The 19,287-nt window shown below is 38.2% G+C and overlaps 1 protein-coding gene across 1 annotated transcript in view; it reads right to left on the reverse strand.

Moving 5' to 3' along the window:
- MYO7B (myosin VIIB) overlaps positions 1-19,287 on the reverse strand; it is a 72,158-nt gene that overhangs the window by 43,179 nt on the left and 9,692 nt on the right. Inside the window, exons 3-14 of the mRNA XM_087964804.1 lie at positions 16,575-16,688; positions 15,813-15,965; positions 15,163-15,347; positions 14,786-14,907; positions 10,052-10,194; positions 9,828-9,941; positions 8,655-8,808; positions 6,847-6,923; positions 6,495-6,614; positions 5,467-5,609; positions 2,527-2,737; positions 1,359-1,494 (exon numbers count right to left, since the gene is read on the reverse strand). Coding sequence (XP_087820930.1) covers positions 1,359-1,494; positions 2,527-2,737; positions 5,467-5,609; positions 6,495-6,614; positions 6,847-6,923; positions 8,655-8,808; positions 9,828-9,941; positions 10,052-10,194; positions 14,786-14,907; positions 15,163-15,347; positions 15,813-15,965; positions 16,575-16,688 — 1,672 coding nt within the window. The remainder of the gene's footprint in view (positions 1-1,358; positions 1,495-2,526; positions 2,738-5,466; positions 5,610-6,494; positions 6,615-6,846; positions 6,924-8,654; positions 8,809-9,827; positions 9,942-10,051; positions 10,195-14,785; positions 14,908-15,162; positions 15,348-15,812; positions 15,966-16,574; positions 16,689-19,287) is intronic.

Below are 19,287 nucleotides of genomic sequence, written 5' to 3' on the forward strand. Positions count from 1 at the left end.
CTGGACAGTCAAAATTTATTGTTGTGTCTGGCATAAAGCACTCCTATGCTGCCAACACCCGAGCAGAGTGCCCAAATGACCCTTGCCTTCTCCTCCACATTAAGGAAGATATAAGTAACTATGATACATTGTACAAATAGAGGGTTTAGAAACTGCAGTTGTATGAGACTCTCGGGTGCTTAATACAAATAATAAAACCAGGAAAAAGTACAGCTACGCAAAGCCCCTTTGAACTGAAGCACCTGTAAGATAGAAATAATAATATGTATAACTTAGCTCTCCTTTCTAGTTTAAATCAATTTTCTGTGTAATGCAGAGACTGGCACTCTTTTAAGAAGTCAATAAACTCGTGTTTTTAAGGAGCCTGCATGTGACTAGACAAGCGCTTCAGAAAGTGCTAGTCATCCACTACATTGGCAGATGCCTGTTTGCCATCCAAGTGTCCAGTCTGTTCTCTAGCCAAACCAGTTCTGGAAGGCAACAACCAGCCATCAGAAGGAACAGAAATGCCCACAGCAGCCTCAAGAGGCCAACAGAAGCTATTTCAGAAGTAGATTCTGAAACCTGCCCTAGTCAACAGCAAGTAGTGCAGTATGCTAGATCCTATGTGCAAAAATAGATGTGTCAGGGCAAGAGGAAAAACCCATTTTAAACCCTACTCTAAGAGTTGTTTATACTTTTTATGCTCTTTATGATATGTGCTGGTGAGACAAAAAAATATTCTGGCAGAAAAAAGAGGTTGCTAATGAAGAACCACCCAAGTTTCTTGCATTTTCTAGAACATCTAACCAAAACAACAATATACACATCAGGCTTTACAACTGTTTAAAATGGCCCGTAGATCTACAAAGATGTTAAAAATCATTAGTGGGGAAATGACTTAAGTAACAGTAAATAAAACTATTTATAGTCAAATACAGGTAGTCCTCGACATACAACAGTTTGCTTAATGATCGTTCGAAGTTACAACAATGACTTATGATCATTTTTCACACATAACCACTGCAGCATCCCCATGGTCACGTGATTTACATTTGGATGCTTGACAACTGGTTCATATTTACGATGATTGCAGTGTCCTGGGGTCATGTGATTCCCTTTTGCAACCTTCTGACAAGCCAAGTCAATAGGGAGACCAGATTCACTTAACAACCATGTTACTAATTTAACAACTGCAACTTAAAATTTTTGGCAAGAAAAGTTGTAAAATGGTGCAAAACTCACTTAATAAATTTCTCACTTAGCCACATAACTTTGGGGCTCAATTGTGGTTGTAGGTTGAGGACCATCTATAATCTCCTTATTGGTATTAGTCAAAAGAAGGATCTATTAACCAATGGCAAAGTACTGACACTCACCTTTTGACTGGTAATAAACAACTCCAGCAAAATGGTTAATAGCAAAAATTGTATCATGGACATTCTTTGGAGGAATGTAGATTTTGCTTCTGCCATGGTGCGAATTGATTTTGTTTAGCATAGTGGTGTCTGTCCCCTGAGAATATTCAAAAACATGAGTTGAAGCAAAATGGAGTCACTCTTTACTATGTTACTATGCTAAAATGACCAACAACAATAATAACAAAGTTGTGATAAAAGTAACAAGGGCCAAACCTGACCCATAAAGAGGTATGGTGGGCTCAAATGAAGTATCCTCACTTTTATTAATTACTAGACAAGCCATGATCCACTGGGTCTTGTTTTGAAAGTTATTTCCTTATCTAAACAGAAAGACAGAATGATCATGTCCACACAAAAAGATAGTGGGACAGGAGTGACTTCCAATTTCCGGCCAGTTTCTTACAGGTAGTGCTTGGCTTACAACAATTCATTTAGTGAACATTTGTGATTACAATGGCACTGAAAAAAGTGACTTACGACTGTTTTTCACACTTACAACTGTTGTAGCATCCCCATAGTCATATGATCAAAATTCTAATGCTTGGCACCTAGCATATATTTATGACGGTTGCAGTGTCTTGGGGTCTTGTGATCCTTTTTGGCAACCTTCTGACAAGTAAAGTCGATGGCCAAGCCGGATTCACTTAACAACTGTGCTACTAATTTAACAACTGCAATGATTTGCTTAACAACTATGGCAAGAAAAGGTGTAAAATAGGAACAAAACTCAATAACAGTTTTGCTTAGCAATGGAAATTTTGGGCTCAATTGTGATAAGTCGAGGTCTATCTGTATAGTGCAAATATGTCACTCTTTTATGACACAGAGATAGGAAGAAAGAACAGAATCTAGAAATAAAGCTAAACTAGTCAAATAAAAATAAAAATATTCCTTTGTTGACCACAAGCCACTAGCTAGAATACAAAAGAAAGACAGGGTGGCCATTTTTCTTTTCTTTGCAGTTTTGAAATGCAATTGATTTCTGTTCTATTGATAACCTGCAACAAAAACATGTAACTGAACACAAGATAATCAGTATTTTCAGTGAAATACAGGCTATTTGCTACAACACCCAACAATCAGTAGTTTTATTCCCACAGAAGCCTTAAGGAAAAATAATACTTACTTTGGGAAATCTGCTTTCCTCATCAATCAGGGAAACGATGTTCATGGGTTTGAGTACAATGTCTTCCAAAGCGGCACAGTTATCCTTGAAGTCAATATGGTTCCAGGAGATTTGCTCAGCTAAGTATTCTTCCTGCTCCAGTTTGAAGATGTGGAGTACAAAGAATTGCTGGAGATGTTCATTGGCAAAGTTGATGCAAAACTGCTCAAAACTGTAGGGAGAATTTTCACTGAGAATGTGTTTCAAAGGCCCCCACTCAAGAAATAAAAGTTACATAAATAAATACAAATATTAAAAGTCAGGGGTCCATAAAAAAAGTAATGGTATCAATGATACATAGTAACAACCGATACTGCATGGATTAAACTATAATAAATACATATATATTCTGCATTTCACAATTGCCTCATTTGTAAGCTTGACTCTTGGACAATAGAAGATATCAATGAATACTTATAGTGCTTTAATGGCCAATAATTCAGACTTCCACAATCTGATATAATCCAGATGCTTGGGCTATTAATTCTGGCTGGCTGCCATTGATTAACAGGATCTAGACTGCAAGGCGATGGATGATAGTTGAAGGCTCTAGATCAGCATTTCTCAAACTTGGTAATTTTAAGATGTGTGGACTTCAAGTCTCAGAATTCCCCAGTCAGCCATGCTGCTAAATTTGAGAAAAATTGCTCTAGAAGGCAGCAGATAGAAAAAGTGTTCTGTATTTCTTTGTTCCTATCTAGTGGTTATTACAGAATGGTCAATGCCTGGAATGCACTACCTGACTCTGTTGTTACATCCTCTAACCCCCACTCCTTTAACCTTAAACTATCTACTATTGACTCACCTCATTCCTAAGAGGTCTGTAAGGGGCGTGCCTAAGTGCACAATCGTGCCTACCGCCCCTGTTCTATTGTCCCCATTTATTCGTACCTATTTCCTACATTCTTACTCATGTTTATACTTATACATATTATCTTGTAAGCGATTGACAAATCAAATAAATAAATAAATAATAAAATAAAATTTGCAGCCCAGGTCAGGAAACCTTTGCTTGACCTCAGAATAGAGATATCCTCCACTTATGATCACAATTGGAATTTCCATCATAAATTGTTATGTTCATAAATTGAGTTGGGCCTGATTTTTATAGCAATTTTTACATTAAGGGATTAATGTAAGGGATTAAGGGAATTCAGCTTTTGCAATGGGCCTTTTATGCCAGCAATTTTTGCCACTGTAACTGGTTGTAAATGCAAGCCAGTTGCCAACCACCCAAACTATGATCATGTGACCATGAAAATGTTGCGATGGTAGTGGGAGTATAGGTTGTAAATCATTTTTTCAAGGTTCATGTAACTTTGAATCATCATTAAACAAATGATGGGACTACCTGTGTCCCTTACAATTACTAATTGTAAGACTAATTAGTCAGTTCTAGAGCAGTGGTGGGATTCAAACTTTTTTACTACCAGTTCTGTGGGCATGGCTTGGTGGCCGTGACAGGGGAAGGATACTGTAAAATCTCCAGTCGGAGGAGGTATTTTCCGGTTCTCCAAACTACTCAAAATTTCTGCTACCAGTTCTCCAGAACTGGTCAGAACCTGCTGAATACCACCTCTGTTCTAGAGCTAACTTGAACTAGACATTTGCAGTATTTTAACATGCCATTTGTTATAAAGAAGGAATTGTTATTATTATGGTTGTTGCAAAATTAACCAGATGTTTAGACTGGATTCGGCATTTTTGTTCATTTATAAAGTCCTTCCCATAGGCAGATGTTTAACAATATTAAAGGTATCAGTGCAGGATATACCCTGAAGCAAAAGCTGCCTTTTGCAACTGACTAATGTTGCTTTTGTCAATGCTGATGGTGTTCAAGTGGTGCTCCAGATGTCTTTCAATCACTCTCAAGGTGCCTATTACTATGGTTACTGTCTTTGCTTTCTTTTGCCACAGTCATTCTACTTCAATTTACAAGTTTTTATATTTTGTTGTTGTTTCTAGTTCTTTCTCTTTTGTTCTACTATTTCCAGGTTTGCAATGTTCACAATCCAGAGGGATTTTTGTTGTCTTTTTTACAATTAAGATTAGGGTAATTTATTATTATAGTTGGTTTCACTGTCAGCCAGATGTTTAGACTAGATTTGGCATTTTTATCCACCTACTGAGTTCTTCCCGAGAACCTGGGATGGGAAAATGTTTTTGTTTAATAATATGAAAGGTATTCTCAGAGGATGTAAGGTGTTCCAGTGAAAGCTGCCTTTGGCAAATTATATTGTGATTGTATGAATGATGATGGTATTATTATTATTTAGTGTCCAACAGAAACATACAGATTGTTCGAAAAGTCAGAACCCAAAGGCAAATCACAATATGGTGGTTTTTTTCCCAGAAAAAAATGTTACTGTGCTTAGCAATGCTGTAAAGCCATGTGTCAGACAAGTATGGAAGTGTTTAGAAGAAAATGACACCAATTTCAATATTAAATGTAATTTATATAATTAATTACCTACAGGTCCTGATTTTTGGTACGCTCTATATATCTCAGTGTGATGCATACAATACAATCTGTCATTTTTGAGTGGGATTGTTTATTGAAAAATAACTAATATCAGAATCTGGTTATGACTTACAGCATATTAAGATTAATATCAGATTCAGTTTGAAGGTTCAGTTTGGAAACTAAGGTAAGCTAGAAATCAGGTAAGTAAATACACTAGAGCGCTATCTCATTTTATGGAAAATACAAAAATGTACTCTATTAGACATCTCTTATTTATTCATTTCTCGGTTCCCCATTTTGTGGCTTTGTTTGTTTTTTTCTTACTATGAAGAATTTATTTAGTGCCACCAACTATGTTTTTTGATTGATAGCACTAAGAATTAGTTCTGAAATGCTACTTCCCTAAATTTCTCAAAGGAAGTAAAACTGGACTATACCTGTTAGTGTTAAAATTTTCAAAGCCAAATATATCCAGGAGCCCAATGGATTTGTACATTTTTTTCTCATCTGGAGAAGAAGGACCACAAATTGCATCATTGATCTTATTCACTATCCAGATGAAGAGGAATCCATAGATCCCCTAGATTTAGAAATGGAATAAAGAGAAGTTAGGTTTTATATACAAATTATTAAAATGTACATTCATGTACTAAACACATAGAGCTTTTTAAAAAAGCTATCAATAAAAGCCGATTCGTGCCTGTGTCAGATGCATCTGGGAAACCGATCAGGAGAACCAATCAGGTACAGAAACTTCTGTCACAGCGATGATTCAAAATTTGACTACAATTCTAATGACCAGCTATTTAGTAGGTAGCACATGATTGCCATATGAAGGCTAAAAAGTTTGTAATTAGAGGTGACATTAGCTCTGCCATTCAAAAGTAGCAAACAGGACATTCCCAAGCATGTGTGCTACCCTCTCCATTTTAAAAGTCTGAGCAAATGCACGAATGTTTTTGATAGGTCCATTGTATCTACTTGATAGAGTCATTGAGGTGTTATTCAATTTGGTAGTTATTAATCTTCCAAATATGGAGGTTGGTGAATATACCACTCTGCTTGATTAATACAAATATTTTGATTTTCATGTGGTTGATTTATAGCATTTCACATTGGTAGTACAATGCTGAAGCATGAATGCTGTGTCACTGCCATATTTACAATATTACAACAGCAGTAGCAGGATACATATTTATTATTATTTATTTATTTATAAAATTTATAAGCCATTCATCTTATCTCAAGGTAACTCTGTGGCTTATCGACAGCCGCCCAGAGTTTTTGATATAAAAACTGAATAATAGAGAAGTCAGGGTAGATCTCTGTTTAATTCCTTAGAAGTTAGAATAGGGCTAGTCAATTTTCCACCATTTAACCTGCATTGCAGTCCCTTCATGTGACATTGTACAAGAAGTCTATCCCTGAGAAATATTATTGAAAAAACAGAGCTGTTCTCTTTTACCTTGACAAAGGCATCTCTCACATCGGCTGCTTGAGTCACACTTAGGGGCGTAGAGACACTTTCCCCTCGGATGATGATGGAATGGTTTGTAAGGCTCTTATGGAGTTCTTTAGAATCCACCTGTGGGAATTGATATTGTATTGGATGGTTTTATATAGACACAAAAGATTTATCAAAGAAGAATAGAACTATATCTAATGAAGGAATAGATAAATTTATTAATGGGACACAGAAACAATACCATCTCTAAGTTAAACTTACTGCAAAAGATTATTCGCAAGAGTAAATTGAGAAGGGACTGTTTTAAATTCCTTGAAGTAATTGTAATAAATATAATAAATAAAGCCAATACCTCTAGCAGTTTGGTTGCGGTGGAAAAATGTACAGAGTCAAGAATATGAGAGCCATCCAAATTTTCATACACAATACCTAATTATAGAAAAACAATAAGTCTTATTCAAAATAAGTTTTTCAGTGCAGCATTTGTTCATTTTATTTCATTTCAGGCAGTTGTTTTGCTAAAGTAAAGGACAGTTTAAGAACAAAATTTCTAGTTTCTGGAAAACATTATAGTGTTATCCTATTCAATAATATTATGCATTATCCTGAGCTGAAATTGGAAGTTATTCTTAGGTTCTTTTAATATAAAATTAACACATTTAAATGTGGCAGTTAGTTAAACAATGGCATAACATTATAACACAGAGAATCTTTTGAAAAATGCTTATCTTCTCTCAAAAACTGTTTAAAGAAAAGGAGAGAAATGACATCCTAAGAGGTTCATATTTGAAAGAGTTAAAGGAAAAAGCTAAATCTAATATATCAGTCAAATTGAATTTGTCAATTGATGCTATAGGCAGAGACAATTCAAGCCCAGGAAAACCAAAAATAAAAAGCCATTGAGGAAACTGAAAGAGGACTGGAGAATCATGAAAATATAGCAATGAAGGGAACAGTGAAAATAGATCCAGGACAGGATTTTTAAATTTTGTTTTATGAATAATCTTTGCTATGAATTCGATTCTCTAGTTTCTATGTGTGAACCTGGCAGAGGAAGCCAAGAGAACCCATATCAAATTGGCTGTTTAGGATTTTTCTTTTCCTTTATCCCTTTGTTCAGTAGTTAATTCTCTATCCATAATATACATAATAAAATCTTGATTTTCTGAAAGGGCTTTAGCTTATTTTAATCAATTAAGCTGTAGAGGAGAAGTCAGAGAGAGATATTATTTTCTTCCCCACAAGCAAACTCAGCAGTGTACCAAAAAAAGCTTTCTGTAAGACTATAGGAAGGATATAGGGCAGTGATGGCTAACCTATGACACACGTGTCACTCGTGTCACGCCGAGGCACTTTGACTGACACGCCTGTTGGTGTGGGGAAAACCTGCACATTTAGAGGCTGCCTGTGCTCTGCTCCAATCCCTGCTCCCTGCTTGTTGCGTGGAGGCGTGGTGTCACCGCTGCCGCAAGATCTTTGCAGCAGAGAACCAGTTTTAATCGCCATAAACTGAGGTTTGTCACTTTCATTACCTCAGGAACGCTACAGGAGGAAAGGAGATCCATGAGGTTCACAGCCCTGTAAGGTGGCCTTCCGATCCCCACATCCTGCACCTGCAGCCCTGAGACCAGGGAGACGAGTTTTACAGCCCTGTGTGATCACCCCAGCCCAGTCCGTCATAAACCAAATTATTGATATTTCTTGAAGTGACACACGACCCGAGGAAGGCTACACTTTTTCCCGATTTTCGACACACCAAGCTGAAAAGGTTAGCCATCACTGATATAGGGAAATCTCATCCGGGTTCCTCAGAACTTCTTCCTCCTTGTGAATTCAAAGTGCCATTGTACCTTGAAATCATTCTGTTCTTCTTAATCCTAATTAATCTTTCCCATGTATAATGGCTGGTTTATCAGCACTTTTTTTTCCCACTAGGAAAACAAGGCATTGAGAAAAAGAAAAGAAAAAAGGGAGAAATGGCTGGCAAATACTTCTTTGTGCTGCTCCATTGGACAACTGAAAAGGACAGTGGTCTACTCAAGTAACTCAGGAGGAAGGCGAGGTCACTGTGTAGTAAAACTGTGAAGGTTTGAGAAACAAAACATTAGCTGTGTGAAAATGTTCCATACGTCTGTAAATATACACATGTACTAGGCTTACCTTCAAATTTTACATTTCCTAGATGCAAAATGGCTGCCAGCAATTTGCTTATGTTCCACTGCTCAGAATCAGAGAACATGAGAATTTTCATAGCTGAGCATATATGAGCATATTCCTTGGCATCACTACGGCCTTCACAGAAAGTGCATTTGCCCTGCAAATCAGCATAGCCGTAATGCAAGATATTTCTTTCAAATACAACAGTATGCATAATGTAAAGGTAAAGGTTTCCCTGTGTTGACTCAAGGGGCCAGTGCACATTTCAATTTCTTAGTTGAGGGTGTCAGCATTGTCCAAAGATATTTCTGTGGTTATGTGGCCAGCATAACTACACACTGAGGTGCACGGAACACTGTTGCCTTTTCACCAAAGTGGTACTTATTTATCTTTTCACATTTGCATGGTTTCAAACTGCTAAGTGGGCAGCAGCTGGGTCAAGTAAAGGGAGCTCACCTTGTCTCATATACTCAGGTCTCGAACCAGGCTGTCAGCTTTCCAGCTGATAAACTCAATGTTATTAACCGCTGAGCCATCACACTCCTATATATTGTATATTATACACACATACACACACACACACTCATAATATAACTGAAAATGCCTACATCATGTATTTCAAAAGAAAACATTTTTAAATTCCATGAGAGGAAAAAATGAGTAAACACACATATACACAAACATATGATAAGGGGTCCTTACTTATCGACTGCAATTGGGTTCTAAGTAAAACACTAAGTGACTGCACCAACTTATAACATCCGTTCTGGCTGCAATTATTAAGCTGGCCATGATTTATGACTTTCTGCAACTTCCCTTGTTTGTTGAAGTCAACTGTGAAGATTGCAAATGGTGATTATGTGACTGTTATGCAAAAATCATAAATAATCACCAGTTACCAAACACCCAGATTGTGATCATGTGGCTAGCAGGATGCCATGACAACTGTAATTTCAAGGACTGGTTGTAATTCTTTTTTTCAGTACTGTTGTAATTTCAAATTGTCACTGAATGAGCAGTTGATAAGCAAGGACTACATAATTAATTATCTTTTTCCCATCACAACATTTTAAAAGTCCTTGTAAAAATACATAGGAACACAGATACACAGTTCTGATATAATGTTTAAGACTTTAGAAGGTGCCATTGTCACATATCCAGCTTTTGATTCCTTACCATAGTTAGGTAAGTATACTCTGAAGTAGTGCCAAGATTCAACATTTTTTTCTGTTCCAGATTCATCCCCATTAACATGCAATAAAATATGTGATAGTTTCTTTCCTGAGGAGCCTAAAAAAATAGAAAGACCACAAATATGTTACTAACAGAAGAAATAGAAAAGCTACCACAATGAAATAGTATTTCTTTATTTATATGTATTTACTTATATATATATTTACCTGGCGACACACTCGAGACTTCTCCAGAAGGAACTGTTCTATCCGAGCTCCTTCTATTATACCATTTTGGTTGAAGTGAATGTCAATGTATTTCCCAAAGCGGCTTGAGTTATCATTTCGAATTGTTTTAGCATTGCCAAAAGCTGCAAGAGATGAGACAATATTATGAAGCAAAAGGAGAAAAATATAATCTATGTAATAATGCTGGGGGGCCCCAACATCCTTTCCCAGAAGAACTTACACCCTCCTCCTCCTGTTTTGGGATAGCAGTTTGTTAGTTCCTGCTGCCACCACATATCTTACAGGAGACATAATACCTGATGTCTACCTCCTGAACCCAACGAGAAAAAAATATAGGGATTTCACAATTTGTCCCCCCTCTCTGGTATTGTAAAAGTCAAATGTAAAAGTCAAAATAGTTTTCCAATAGTACCATCTCCTCCATTATAGAATAGAGCCATGGTGATTAGAGGCTTCAGCTCTTCTTTCTGTTGAGCACTTCGAAAATAAAACTGATTTAACAGGAGAACAATAGATTCAAAAGATTTTAAAGGAAAATGTGTATCTTCATGAATGTAATCTGATATATGAATAAAGGTTGACATTAAAATCCAGTTCAATAATTCACACAGAGAAAGTTAGTGTAACACAGAAAAAAAAGAAATCAAATATTTGAAATAATTTAAAACACTGAAAAATTTTCTTTATAAACTACTGCTAACAACAAAATAAACCTCACTGATTTTCTGCTGTAAGTAGAGCTGTGGTTGGATTTCCATTTTGGCGCTAAAGAATACCCTTCATCAACATGCAATGTTCAAGCAAATTGTAAAATATCTCTGCATTTGAAAACCTAAAAGGAGGAGCAGAATTTCAAGTGAGAGCCACAGGGGAACATAACAAAAAAAGTGGAAGGGATCATCAAGTAAGGAAATTATGCACATAGTCCCATGCAGGCATACAAATACAGACAGAAGTCATAAGTAACGTAAGTGTTATGAACTAACATAAACGTATTTTAATAAAGCATAACAACCTTGATAGAAAAGCAGGCTCGTAATCCTGCACTTTTGATTGGTCCGTGGATAGCGAGCTGGGATTGGTCCTTACGGAGCAACCTGATTGGCTATTAGCGGAACGTCTCTCATTGGGTACAATTTAAATGTTTTAACGTAAGTCATTGGTTAATGGGACAGCAGCCAGCCCTATAAAAGAGCTGCTGCTGCCCAGGGTTTTTGCTCTGTTCCTGATCGTTAATAAAGAGTTGAAGTTCACTGTTCACAGCCTCGTCTCCGTTCCTTGCGCCCATGTTCAGAATATAACACTGGCGACGAGGGTGGGATGCGGAGACATCAGAGCTGACTGAACACTTACAGAGCAACGAACAGAGCACGTGGCTGAAGAAGCACCAACAACGGCAAGATGTCCAGCGGTGCCATACCACCCGCTCCATTTGACCCGGCTAACGAAGACTGGGACTCGTATATGGATCGGTTCCAGATGTTTCTGGAGACCAACAACTTAAAGGACGCTACGACTGGCAAGAAGCGAGCAGTATTTCTAACCCATTGTGGGCATGCCGTTTTTAAGATGGCGAAAGCACTTGCCAAACCGGCTGAGGTGAAGTCAATGGATTGGGACACCCTCGCGCCCATTCTACGGGCCCACTATGCACCCGCCGTGCCAACGCTTGTGCGAAGACACAAGTTTTACTAGAGGGACCAACGGAAAGGCAAAAGCGTTGCAGATTTCATCGCTGACCTCCGGAACCTGGGTGGCCTCTGTGGGTTTTCAAACCTCGAGGAAGCCTTGCGAGACTGCATAGTTCTGGGATTAGATGACGACACGGTACAGAGCAAGATCATGGCAAAAGGGGACATCGATCTTGCCGATGCCATCACAGACGCTACTGCAGCAGAAGCAACCAGGAAGTCGGCTGCTCGAATGCGCCGCACCAACACACCACTCCGTAAACTCGCAAATGATACCTCGCCTCGTCCAGAGAGGCACACCATGAGGACCTCGAATCCCCATCAGATAGTGAAGAGGAAGAGGTCAACCGGCTCCGGTCCGAACGCAACCAACGAGAACAACGAAACCAAAGATTCCCGTGCCAATGCGCTGGTTGCGGGGCAAACCACCCGCGATCAGATTGCAAATTCCTCGACGCGGTCTGCCGTTCCTGTGGAAAGAGAGGCCACATCACAAAGGTCTGTAGAAGCAAGCGAGGACCCAGTCCAATCCAGAGGGAGAATAACTACCGCCAGACCACAGGAAATCTTCCTGTGAGTCGGGATCGCCTGAACCACCAATGGAACAACCACTCCTACAGAAATAAAGCACCTGCCACTTCAATGAGACGAGAAGAGGCACAACAAACCATTACCATCGGCCACGCTTCATCCATAGATGCAAGAAAAATCCGAATAAGGGTCGCCATCGAGAACCAACCTTGCGTGATGGAAGTCGACTCAGGGTCGTCTCTCTCAATGGTTTCCTGGAAGACCCTCAAACAGCTAATCCCTTCTATCCGTCGTCAGGATCTCAGCCCCCAAAGAATCATACTCAAAGATTACCAGGGCAACAGAATTCCAGTCGTCGGCTCCAGCCAAGTCCAAGTCTCCTTCAAAAATCGTACCGCATCACTACCGCTGACCGTCGTCGATCGTGACCAGCCTAGTTTGTTAGGCCTACAATGGTTCGCCCCACTCGGAATCGAGGTAGCCGGCGTTCACCGAACCGAGAGCGACAACTGGGAGGAGTCTCTCGTCCAAGAATTCCAGGACGTTTTTTCAGAAAAGCTAGGCAAGTACAAGGGGACCCCGATATCGTTTAGCCTTAATCCCGAAATAGCTCCCATCCGCCTTAAGCCTCATCGGGTGCCGTTTGCACTCAAACCAAAGATCAACGAGCAGCTCGATAAATTAATAGCCCAGGGTGTTTTAGAACCAACTGACCACGCCCGTTGGGAAACCCCAATAGTAACACCCATCAAACCGGATGGGTCATTAAGAATTTGTGGGGATTATCGGGCCACCCTGAACCACGCACTTCAACAGAGTGCTTACCCGGTGCCGGTGGTTCAACATCTTCCCCATTCCCTGGGTGGCGGGAAAATATTAGCTAAATTGGATTTAGCGCAGGCATACCAACAGTTACCCGTAGATACGGAAACTGCGGAAGCACAAACTATCGTTACACACAGAGGCGCCTTTAAGTGCTGATAGAAAAGCAGGCTCGTAATCCTGCACTTTTGATTGGTCCGTGGATAGCGAGCTGGGATTGGTCCTTACAGAGCAACCTGATTGGCTATTAGCGGAACGTCTCTCATTGGGTACAATTTAAACGTTTTAACGTAAGTCATTGGTTAATGGGACAGCAGCCAGCCCTATAAAAGAGCTGCTGCTGCCCAGGGTTTTTGCTCTGTTCCTGATCGTTAATAAAGAGTTGAAGTTCACTGTTCACAGCCTCGTCTCCGTTCCTTGCGCCCATGCTCAGAATATAACAGTAAGAAAGATGGCTTTGATATAAATATGCAAGAACCATTGCCTAGGCAGAAAGGGCCTAGACAATGAGATAACATTCAAAAATAACTCAGGCAGATACCTCTCTAGTTCACTGGAGTATAAGAAGGTGAGGGTGGGGGGAGCACAATCAAACTTGCAATTCTGTTTTTTATAGCCAATCATAGGAAAAGCAGTTTTAGTCCTTATGTGGATTTGATTTCCTGATCTGGTATATCTAGTGTATGACTGACAAATATATACACATATAATACTTTCCTTGCTTCCCAAGCTATGTTAGTATTATTAGGTGTAACAGATGTATTAATACTAATACTATTATAGAAGGAAGGAAAGCTGGGTCTGAGAGAGGGATTGATAGAGAGAGACAGAATAGTACAGAGCACTGAAGGCTTTGCTGATATATCTGTAATGCAGGGATGTGCAGGGGAAGACTGAACTCTGGCTGAAAGGGGGTGGGATAGATACAGAAAGGCTCGACCCATACCAGGAGACGAGGCAGGGAAGTACAAAGGCACATTCTGAGGTAAGAAATGGCTTTCTGGGATGGGGTGGTTCAACGGCATTTTCAAGTACTTTCCTGATGGCCATAATTTCTGACTTGAATTGCCTTAAAGGAGGGAAAATCTCCACCCTGTCCCCAAATGTTCTAAGTTTGGCAATAACAAGAATAACTTCATCCTTATTCCAAACAAAAGGAGAACCAGACCAACAGAGTCACCTTGTGGTGAGATGGTGACAAAAAAATAATAATATCAAATAAATAAACAAAAACTGTAGCTTGAATGAAATGGTCATCTGAAAATGACCGTTTCATTCTTCCTCCTTTTATATGCACCTCCCTTTTTTTTCTTAACCTGGCTCAGAAACTAGAAGATTGAAATGAGTACCCTTTGAAGGGCAAATGGAGCCATAATGTCTCAAAACCAGACAAAACCAAACCAAACCAACATTTTACAACCTGTTTATTTTAGAATAAATCAGCTCAATCCTCCAACACTGATGATGTCTGAAGTTATTTCAAATTGGCAAAAACCACCAAAAAAATCCTTGCAAGGATGTGCCCTTATACAATTGGATTTCAAACTAAGGACTGAACCCAGAGTCACCTTTCTAATACCACTATTAGGAAAGTGAAATATGCTATAAGAGTATTTTAAAATGATGTAAAGCAAAGTTCTCAATATTTCACCTTGCACATGTAACCTACCTTCCAAAATGGGATTGGCTTCAAGAATCTGTTGCTCAATCCAGGAATGTTGACCACTAATAACAGCTAAGAACTGCAACATTAATTTTGTGCTTTCCGTCTTCCCAGCTCCAGACTCTCCACTGGAATAAATTTTGTAAAATTGGTATCAGAAGTATTAATTAAACAAACTTATTCTTCCCTTTTCAGGCTTCCCTACAAGTCATGTGAGGTGACTACTTTAAAGATGCCCTCTGCTTGCACTTCCAAGTATTCCATAGTAACTTTAAGAATCATTTTCAAAGCCTCTATAATATTTACTCTGTTTTTTTTCCTCCAAGCTATTTAAATATTTCACAGTATTAACACATTTTTCCATTACATTATGTTCCCCTTACCTAATGACAGAGCATTGATCTTTCTTATTTCTCAGCATGTTGAAATAACAATTATCAGCAATGGCAAAGACATGAGGAGGCAGTTCCCCAATTCTCTTATTGAAGTAGAGCTGGATTTGTTCCATGGTATACAATGGCAGCACTTGATATGGATTGATGGCTACAAGAATAGAGCCTGTGTAGGTCTAAAAAAATTTATGGCAATGAATATGAGAATCCTGGATCTCATTTAATCTCAAAATAAGTTACTGATAGGAATATTTACAATATCAAACAACATTCGTATCATCTTATTCCCCTTATAAATATGTGAAATTATAGGTGACTATACTTAATAAAAGTAAAAACTGTAGAATGTAGAATAACTAAATATAAACTATATAAAATTGGATGAATTGAATGAAATGTGTGAAAGGCATTAGAATACATTATATTTACAAAGTGTGTATACAGAAGATTCTTGCAAACAAATTAGTCTGTAGACATTTTGCTTATTTTTAAAGCCATTTCTCTGTATAAGATTTTATTTGTAAGCAATAAAGAATATATAATTCTCTCATTATAAATCATTTTTTAAAATGGGGCTTCAGAATCTGTACTTGACTACATATTGACTTGACTACATATTATTAATAAAAAATCAGTCTTACATAGATGTTATTCTCCTTGTAGCGGATATATAGATTGTGTACCATGCCAGCTTCATTCATCTCTTCAAGATATATCATATCTTCCACTCCTTGGATAGAGGCAGCATGCATTGGTCGCATTGCGCTAATGTTTTGAGCTGTGATCCAGTGCTCCTTAAATACAAGTGCATTTAACTGTCTGGATTTCATATACTAGCTTAGTTTGCTCCTGAAAATAGCTCTTAAGATTCAGGCCATAGAGAACATTAGTATGCTTATCTGAAAATGCAGCAATGAAAAACATGATACAGGTTTTGGTTTGTCCTGTTACATTGCATAACACCTGTTTAATTTTGGCTATGAATCCCAGAGCTTTGCAAAATCCAAAGACTTGGCTCTATATCTGAATTCAAACTTATTTCCAGCTTTGGAATGCATGTGTCAAATATGAACAATACTCCAAAACACCTAAAGCTGTTGTCAAAGTGCAATTTAAAAAAAAAAATAAAAGAGAAGAAAATTATTAAATGCATAGGAAGAACTCCTATTAATCACTTTTAAATGAGTTATATTACACTAATTGAAATACAAGTTTAGATTAAATCACATTTACATTTTGACAGGAATCCCACTCACTTTTTAGAATTGAGCAGCAAAACATCCCACTCAACTGTCAAATGTACTGTTGAGCCTTGAATAATTACAGATCCATCCAGCTCTTTAATTGGATACAGAAGATCATATACAAAAATTGGGTACAGATGAAAGTGTTAAGTAGCCTACCTTGCCTTCATCATCCTCCAGCAAGAGTCGTGCTGAGTTAGATACTTTCACCACTGCCCCAATGGGCACATTAAACTCTTTTCCTGAATGGGATTCCAGCCATACATGATCACCCTAAGAGAAACAATATTCTATAAAAGATCTTATGCTTTTCCTTGTTCTGACTTACCTATATTTTTTTTGCTTTGTATGCTGCCAAATCCAACAGATTCATGGTTTTCCATTGAAATGAAAACAGCTGCACATATAAGTCATATACAAGCAACAAACATTAAATAGAACAGTTCTATTTCTGCATGTTATTTAATAATAAAAGCTAATGTTAGTATTTCAAAAAGTAAACATGCTGTCCCAGCAATTCTTGTAGACAGAGAAGTGGAAAACTGACTAGAGGATAACAGAAGGCAAACATTGGATTCTCCAATGGTGTAGAAAAAAGCTGAAGTTTACTCTTTCTAGTCCACTGAGTTTCAGGAACTGGGTTTGAAAACAAACTCTTTGGAGTCAAACTAAGAATTCAAAGTAATATTCAAAATAAAGTATCTAACCAAATGAGTAAATTCTTCTAGCAGAAGCTGTTAGAGGTTTCTTCTCCGAGTCTTGTACCAAGACTTAGTACAGCTTCCAAATTCACCTGTGAGTATATAAGCAACTCCTTAGTTGTGTAGTCTCTGACCTCTTCCTTTGCTCTGAGGACGACACTCCAGACTGAAGAATCAGCTATCTTCTTTACCTGGGCAATGATTAGAGTCACAGCCAGGGCAGTATAGAAGAGTGGTGCGTTCGTAGAGGCCCAATAAGGGTAATCCAGCAAATGCTTTCTCTGTAAATTTCCCAGTGTTGTCCTCTGACAACTGTCGACTTCCTCATCCTTCTTCTCCAGTGCCCACACCTGCTCCTTAAGACCAACTTTTATGCTTAAGCAGGCACAAGAGTCAGTTTTAAGACTCATCTCAAATCCTAGTCCATGGCAATGGATGCACTGAAAGAACTTACTTTTCTACATCCCTTGCATGTGTGCAGAACAGGCAAGTAATGCTTTTCGGTACGATATGACATCTCTTTCATCAAGATGTTAGAGAAGAGCAGCCACGGCCTCACCATGAGCAATTCTCATCAATTTTATGATATGGTGATTACTGGAATGTAATTTTGGCAATCATTTGTTCCGTCAATATGGATTTTTTTGCAGCTTATATAATTTATAAGAGTCAATATATGTTAAAAGATGAGAGTAACTATCTGCTTTGCTTGACTCTTGCCCCATCTGACTGATTAAATCTGCCAGATTGTAAGGGAGGTGAAGGGAGGTGAACCTACTTGAGGGTAGCATGTGATCTCTACCAGGTCATGACCTTTACTAAAAAAAGCCCTTCTTCGACTAGGAAGATTTTTGCAATTATAGGTCAGTGTCAAATATTCTAGGCATGAGTAAAATGGTCAAGAAATTGGTAGTTTTACAGTTCCAAAAGCATTTGGATGAATTAGATTTCCTGGACCTAGTACATTTGGAGTTTTATCCAGGTTATGATACTAAGACTGCTTTTGATATACATTCCTTATGTTGTAGGCAAGATTTGCCATCTTGTTTTTACCTTGTTTGTTTTCGTTAACTCTTTTTTTAATTGTATTACATTTTTTTTCTCATTGTGATATTGTGAGCTGCCCAGAATCATTCTAGAGTTCGGCTGTGCTTAAACTGAACTAAATTAAATTAAATCTACACAGAAATTGAGGTTCCTATTAGTTCACTGGGATTCCTTGGTGCTTTTTTTATACCATCAACTATATTATCCTATAACTATATAACAACTATGAGAAAGCTCATAGTTAAATAACATCCTTGAATCATCCCAATTTTGCTAATTGTGGGTGAAAGATAAGGAATAAACTTAAATTCAGACAAGGATGAGGCTGCACTTTTCACAACGGAGAAAGTCCTCCACTCTTCTGCTTGCAACAGAATACCTTATACCACCAAACTTGAAATTATGGGCTTAGAAAACTTAGAACTATGCTGCCTTCGGTCTGACCTAAGCGTAGTACACAAAATTATCTGCTACAATGTCCTACCTGCCAATGACTACTGCAGCTTCAATCACAACAATACACAAACACAAAATAGATACAAACTTAAGGTAAACCACTCCAAACTCGACTGCAGAAAATACAACTTCAGCAACAGAGTTGTCAATGCCTGGAATGTACTACCAGACTCTGTGGTTTCTTCCACAAACCCCCAAAACTTTAACCTTAGACTGTCTACTGTTGACCTCACCCCATTCCTAAGAGGTCTGTAAGGGGCGTGCATAAGCGCACCAATGTGCCTACCATCCCAGTCCTAATGTCTCCCTTTTATCTGTACCTATTTCATGTAATCATAATCATGTTCTAATTATATTTGTTATCTAATACATGCTTGACAAAATATATAAAATAAATAAATAAATAAAATTTCAGAGAGGTTCTTGATCCCCAGGTATCACTGAATATAAAGAGACAAGTATGATGAGTAAGGAGTTTGCACAGCTAAAACTATTCCATTAACACCAGCCCTCCTTGAGCCAGGGAGACTTGCTGACAATTATTCATGCCCAGTTTCAATCATCTTCACTGCTGCAACACATTCTATATGGGCATATTTTTGAAAAATATACAGAATGTGAAATTGGTATAATATGGAACAGATAGGCTGTTAACCAGAGCAAGGCAC

Source organism: Notechis scutatus, chromosome 4 (genome assembly GCF_049901735.1).
Source record: "Notechis scutatus isolate UNSWTSFEM ecotype Mainland chromosome 4, rNotScu1.2, whole genome shotgun sequence".
Lineage (NCBI taxonomy): Eukaryota > Metazoa > Chordata > Lepidosauria > Squamata > Elapidae > Notechis > Notechis scutatus.